Here is a 6,146-nt window from a genome sequence, read left to right on the forward strand (position 1 = left end):
GTTTTGCTGGCTTCTGAAAATTCATCCCTATCTATACCATGTTCAAAATATCGATTGTTGGAATCCCATTTCAACGTCTGCAAGCCTCAGGATCGGCTTGCGATTAGTTACAGAGCCGTTAGTGGACTTCATTTCTGCAATAATTTAAACTGTTGTCTCATCTTAAACGAAGAATTTATTTATCTGCAGGTAGTAATGTTAAAATTACACATGTAAAATAAAGAAACAACTATTGGAGGAAATGACACGACCAACATCAATCAATGCAAACTGATACTGAGAATTCGAATTTCATCGAATGGTTTATTGTTCTTTGGATTCGTCTTCACTTGGTTGATGTTTTGAACAATTTCCATTCCTTTGGTCACTCTTCCAAAGATTGTATGTTTTCCATCCAAGTGTGGCTTTAATTTGAAACAAAAAAACAAGTACAGAAAACAAAAAATAATTTTCCAGGAAATAACAATTTGCACTTACAGCTGGAACGACGGTGATGAAAAACTGAGATCCGTTGGTGTTTGGACCACAGTTGGCCATGCTCAACATGTAAGGGCGATCGTGTTTCAGAGATGGGTGAAATTCATCTTCAAAATCTGAACCCCAGATGCTTTCACCACCTGACCCGCTTCCTACAGACAAACAACCAGTGTGACACATTAATTAATTAATTACAATGGACGCTGCGTAAATGATAAAATCTGCCTCACCAGTTGGATCGCCGGTCTGTATTATGAAACTTTTGATCACCCGGTGAAAAATGTGCATATTGTAATAGCCTCGTTTGGCGAGAGTGCAAAAATTTTCAACCGCCTTCGGACATCTTTAAACAATTAATTCAATACAGACATTACAAAGAGGAGAAATTATGTTTCGTAACTTACAATTTTGGATACAGTTCGCATTGTATATCTCCAAAAGAAGTGTGAATAATGCACGATTCGTTCAAACTTTTCGACAAATCCTTTTCCTTTAAAATAAATCAGTTGTAAGTTGTATTTTATTAATGATGAATAAAAACAGCACACCTCCATCGTGGTCGTGAGATCCTCTTGCCGTGGCTTCTCGTTGAAAACGTCTCGTTCATTTTCTTTCCCAGACGTATAGGGTTCCTGGTTGGTAAAAATGTAAAATCGGTACTTCTTGTACGCGGTTGCAATGAGCATCGGATCCGGTTCGGCTCTTTTCAAAATGGGATTTTCCGAAGCTTCCATTTCCATCGTTATCGACGAACTAGTGCCGGCTTTTTCCACAGCAGCAGCTGGCACTGCTCGGCACAATGCAATATTGAGAAAACGTAAATTTTCCGTCTTTCCTGTTCCAAACAAACAAACAAATGAAAACAACAACAACAATTACAAGAAATTAATACCAATTATTCGAATGCATCGATTGGTTTTCACGTTGATCACTTTGATACCGACCAATGTCGGTATGAGAATGAAATTGCCACTTTCGTCATACAGAACCTTCGTCAAACTCAATGTATCGAGATGCTGTTGTATATCTTTTTCCATAGCTATACGCCTGTTGTAATCCATCGTTGATAAACCGTATCGATCTGTAGCTTCCAAATAGTTTTTCACACTTTCGTCAATGACTTTGAATATTTTTCCCGTTTCGAATCTGTGATCAGAAGAAAATTTCTATTCTAAACACACTGCATCATTTGAAAAATAATATTATTATTTACTTGAAAAAACGAAGCAGTCGATCCGTTGCATAAGTGACGAACTCTTTTCCGTCCGGAGTGAAAGTCAAGCAGAGTAGTTTGACTTTTGCTTTCGCAAATTCGTACAGGTCGGTATCAATTTTGAAATCCCAACCGACCGCATGTTTCGGAAACTGATAATCATGCCTGGGGCCGCTCCACAATTCCAAAATTGATTCACTATCTGCCGATATAGCGGAGTCGTACAAATAATTATACTGCAAACAGATTTGCAAATCACAATTACAACATCCGAACAAGCTTTCCCTTCCACCCCCCCCCTACAGGCTCATACTTCGATCAATTGCACTTCTTTGTAATGCAATTTTAACTCGTGAATTGGCTCATTGGTACCACGAGAGTCGTAAATGAAAATAGAAGGTGAATCACTCGCCGACACTGCCACGGCTGCAATCGGATCCGCTGCCGCGTGTACAAAACAGCACGTAGCTGGAACGTATTCGAATCGCATCATGTTGATCATATCAAAATTTGCCACATCAAATATTTTCAAAGATTTATCAGTGGAAATAGTGCACAACAACGTTCCATTCGAATTCACTGCCATGTGCTTGATCGCATCTACAATTATCACATTTGCAATGCAATTAGTGATTTATCATTTAAAAATTGAAAATGAAAAAATTTTACTTTGATGACAACGAAAATGTTTCACAAATTCAATGCCTTCGTTGTGTAGTTTCTTCCAAAATTTTACGTGGCCATCAGTACTTGCGGTAATTATAAAATCAGTTCTGAACAATTTTCAATATACAAACAAATTACAGCTCAAGAATAACTTAAAAATTAAAATTTTCCCTTATTTTATACTTTTTACATAAACAAAACCTACTTGGTGGCAATAACGTGAGTAATTGTATTGCGGTGCATGAAAGACTTTTCATAAGCTTCCGCAGATGGAATATTACGCAAATAGACATCTTCGAACTCAAGTGCTAAACAATTATGCATTAATCTAAAAATTAAAACAAACGCAAATGCAAACTTTTCCGCTGTTTTGCAGGTGGCGCTGATTCGCATTCACTCAACAATGGACCACATTCTTCCCGTTCGCTTTCCTCTTCGCTAATTTTCATCATTCACATACGCTACAATTATCTTCAAAACAACAAAGTTCTATTTTAAGATCAACATTACAGTGTAGGTTAAAAAATAATCGCAATATACAATCAAAGCAAAATCGAATTCTGATTTTCAAAAAGCGTTCAACGCAAAAGTCTCTGTCGTGCAACCATTTACTTTACGTCAAAACCAGTAAAACTTTAAAAGCTAAAAAAAGAATTCTTGCAAAATTTAACACTAATTTCTAATCATATTAAAGGATATATTGGTGGAAAATAAAATTGTACGTAAGTAAAATTAAAAAACATACAAAAAACTCACAAATCGAACTTTTTAAGCATCAATGATTTTGTCATGGATATACTGTATTTATTTGAACTTAATTTTATAAACTTTATTACTGTATTGTTTATGCATTATAGTAGATGATTTTTTTGTTCAATATAAATAATATTATGCATATATTTATTTATTATAATATATTTTTATCAATATAATATTTAAGAAGTGAAAACTTAGTACAAAATATGATTTTCATTCTTTGCTTCATTACTGTCCGTTATATTACAATTTGAAGTGTAGTGAAACTTATCATAACTTAAAATTAAATTTTAAACAGAATTTTCATTTTAAATGTCGCAACATAGATAAATATTTCAATAAACAAAATATTTCTATGAAATTTTTATTTTAAAAATTGTTAAGATGTTTATCTTAAAAATGATAATAATTAATTTGGCAATTCTTTTGCTAATCATTTATAAACTTTAAAAAAATTAAAAAAATATTTTTCAATCGTTTACCGTATGAATACATAAGTGTTGCCGTAAACTATAAAGTGCAGATACTTTTTGTAGGTGGCTAAAATACTTTAGAATTATTTTTTGAACATGTCAAATTCCCACATTTAATACATTTGAATCTTTTTTATACATTCAGCTAATATTTACTGACAATGTTACAAAGTTTGTTACAATTAGCTGCTTTAAATCTTGAATATTGTCATTTGAATATGGTTTTTTTATGACAGTTTTTGATTGTACATGTTGACTTACTGTATACGTTTATGAATTCTTTCCAGAATTGCATTCAGAGTTAGATGATTGCTTTTAATTTTAATCTTATGGTTTAGTGCGTTTGTTTTAATTTTTAGTTAAGCTGTTCATTTAAATAGTTAATTTATCTTTTTCAGATAATTATTGATTTCATCGCGTTTGCATTATTTGTTCCATTGTAAAGTTTCATTGACTGTCAGTTCTTCTGTCATTTCACGATTTTATGGCCTCTGACCTGTCAGGGTGTAGTTCTGAAACCAACGAAGACCAGCCTGGAGAAATACAGTGGTACTTTTCTCAAATCAAGGGCCAGATTGAAACTGAAGTTATTAATGAAGGTAATAAGTGAACTTTAATGTTATACGGTTATGTTCAAAAGTAAATATTTATATGTAGCATAATCACTACGAATAATTACTTTAGTGTATTTGCTTTACTGTATAGAAAGATTAATTTTTAAAGATTTTGGAATTAATGAATGTTTATTTAGTTTTACCAACTGTAGTTACATTACAATTTTTAACACAATTTTAAGTAAAGGGTTGAAAGTTTTCAGTTTTATTAATTTATTTTTCATAAAACGTTAATTTTGAAAAATATTTGGAAATGACTGTATGATTTTATTCAGCTTTATTTGCATTTATAGAAAAAGTATTAAATTTTTGCTTACATTCTTCTTTTTTGATAAAACATTTCATTTTATTTGATAAAACAAATTTTATTTATTATTTCTTTCAAAAGCATGTATTTGACTAATTAAAGATACCTATTATGAACCTGTGATAGACAATTGATGTATTTCACTTTATTATGAAAATTAAGTATTAAAACTCGACACAGTCATTCTCTTGTACTATCTTATTCAAGTTTGTATCAGATATAGCCTCGTCGAAGTTGATGTTTTATTTGGTCATTTATATATGCTTAAATTTCTTGATTGTTTTCGCCGTTTGCTTGATAAACATTTGTAAAAATGTCTGAAGGGTGTTAATTTTTTTTTGTTTTACATCTTTTTTTCAATGTGCTTGATTGAACTTGTTTTCAGTTTTTCTTGTTCATTTAAATTTTTACTAATGCATGCATTTGAGGTTAATATAACGGTAAATTACAATTATGTTAAATTATTTCAAGGGTAAAAATATGAATTTTTTGGAATTGTATCGTGAATTTTTGTTTCTTTTTCGGAACATCTTAATTTGCAACAGGTTTTACAGGGCTGACTTCTGCTAAAGTCTATTACTAATTTCCCACGCGATGTCATCATCGAAATGTAAAAAGAATTAGTGGTGACGGAATATCATCTGACGAGATGTTCGCTATTCTTATTTTTAACTGATTGATTTCTTAAAAGCAGTTCAATTTGCACTAATCATTTGTCGCTTACGCAGTTCATCAAAGATTGATTTGTACGCACTTTGCAGATAATGTTTGTTAGTTATTTTTTGATTTACAGTAATAACTGATGACACTCAAGTTTTATTTGCAGTTATTATTTTTTGTTTGAATTTTAGTTTGGTTATCATTTGAGCAATATTATTCATTGCTCTCTCGTAATTCACGGTATTTCATTCTGTTTTGAGGTATTTTTTGTGTCGAAACGTATACAACATAAGGCAAATATATTTACCTTAGATTTTTTACTGTTTTTTGTCAGTGTCAGTGACAGTCAGTTTGTGATGGTTGATTCATTTTGGGAAAAAAGACTGTTTCGTGAATGTAAGCATTTAAATTATGATCATAATTCATGTTTGTATGATTTATTTAAAGTGTATTTTTTTGATATTTTTATGTTTTCAAAATTTACGTATTGTGAAATTTTTTCAGCCGATGTAATATCATGCGTTGAATTTAATCATGATGGTGAATTGCTGGCTACCGGTGATAAAGGCGGACGCATTGTAATATTTCAACGTGATCAAAGCGTGAGTAATTGCTGCTCTTATCTTGCTGACCTATTATTGATATTGCAACGTCAATTATTTAAATAAGGGAACAGGTTGTGTTTCTTAATTTGTGTAATAGAAATTTTTTTTTATTCTTACTAATTGAAGAAGAAAATTGGCATTCTTTTTTTAATGATATTGTCATTTAAATTTTTAAAAATAAAATGGAATAACTGCTTGAATGTTGAGCAGTTTAATTTTACACTTATAACTGTTATGAGGTTCGTTTGCAGAATAAAAGAGTATTATTAAATGATTAAATTTGATAAGAGAATGGGTTAAAAGGCTTTATTATTTTTTTTGAATGGAAATATAACCTCCCGGTGAATTTATGGTTTTTTTATTAAATTGGTAAAA

General features: G+C 31.2%; 2 protein-coding genes across 2 annotated transcripts; both read right to left on the minus strand.

Moving 5' to 3' along the window:
- Positions 1–42: 42 nt before the first annotated feature.
- Positions 43–2,680, minus strand: Tsp_07423 (peptidylprolyl isomerase domain and WD repeat-containing protein 1). The gene is made up of 11 exons (XM_003381691.1): positions 2,562–2,680; positions 2,360–2,463; positions 2,004–2,290; positions 1,691–1,926; positions 1,370–1,623; positions 1,026–1,312; positions 882–967; positions 708–820; positions 478–629; positions 272–404; positions 43–134 (listed from the first exon to the last, which is right to left on the minus strand). Exons 1-11 carry the CDS (start codon positions 2,678–2,680, stop codon positions 43–45), a joined length of 1,863 nt encoding a protein of 620 aa, XP_003381739.1.
- A 3,001-nt stretch (positions 2,681–5,681) lies between these two features.
- Positions 5,682–5,798, minus strand: Tsp_07422 (putative deoxycytidylate deaminase; the record flags this gene model as incomplete). The annotated part of the gene is made up of 1 exon (XM_003381692.1): positions 5,682–5,798. A coding segment is annotated over one exon (117 nt), but the record flags the coding sequence as incomplete, so codon positions are not given.
- Between the last annotated feature and the right edge of the window lie 348 nt (positions 5,799–6,146).

Source organism: Trichinella spiralis, assembly GCF_000181795.1.
Source record: "Trichinella spiralis strain ISS 195 chromosome Unknown Scfld1, whole genome shotgun sequence".
Taxonomy (NCBI): Eukaryota; Metazoa; Nematoda; class Enoplea; order Trichinellida; family Trichinellidae; genus Trichinella; species Trichinella spiralis.

Coding starts and splice junctions, on each gene's coding strand:
- Tsp_07423 (XM_003381691.1), bottom strand. CDS start 2,680: ATGCATAATTGTTTAGCACTTGAGTTCGAAGATGTCTATTTGCGTAAT. Junction 1,313..1,369: donor TCGATGCATTCGAATAATTG/GTATTAATTTCT, acceptor TGTTTGGAACAG/GAAAGACGGAAAATTTACGT. Junction 821..881: donor TGCGAACTGTATCCAAAATT/GTAAGTTACGAA, acceptor AATTGTTTAAAG/ATGTCCGAAGGCGGTTGAAA.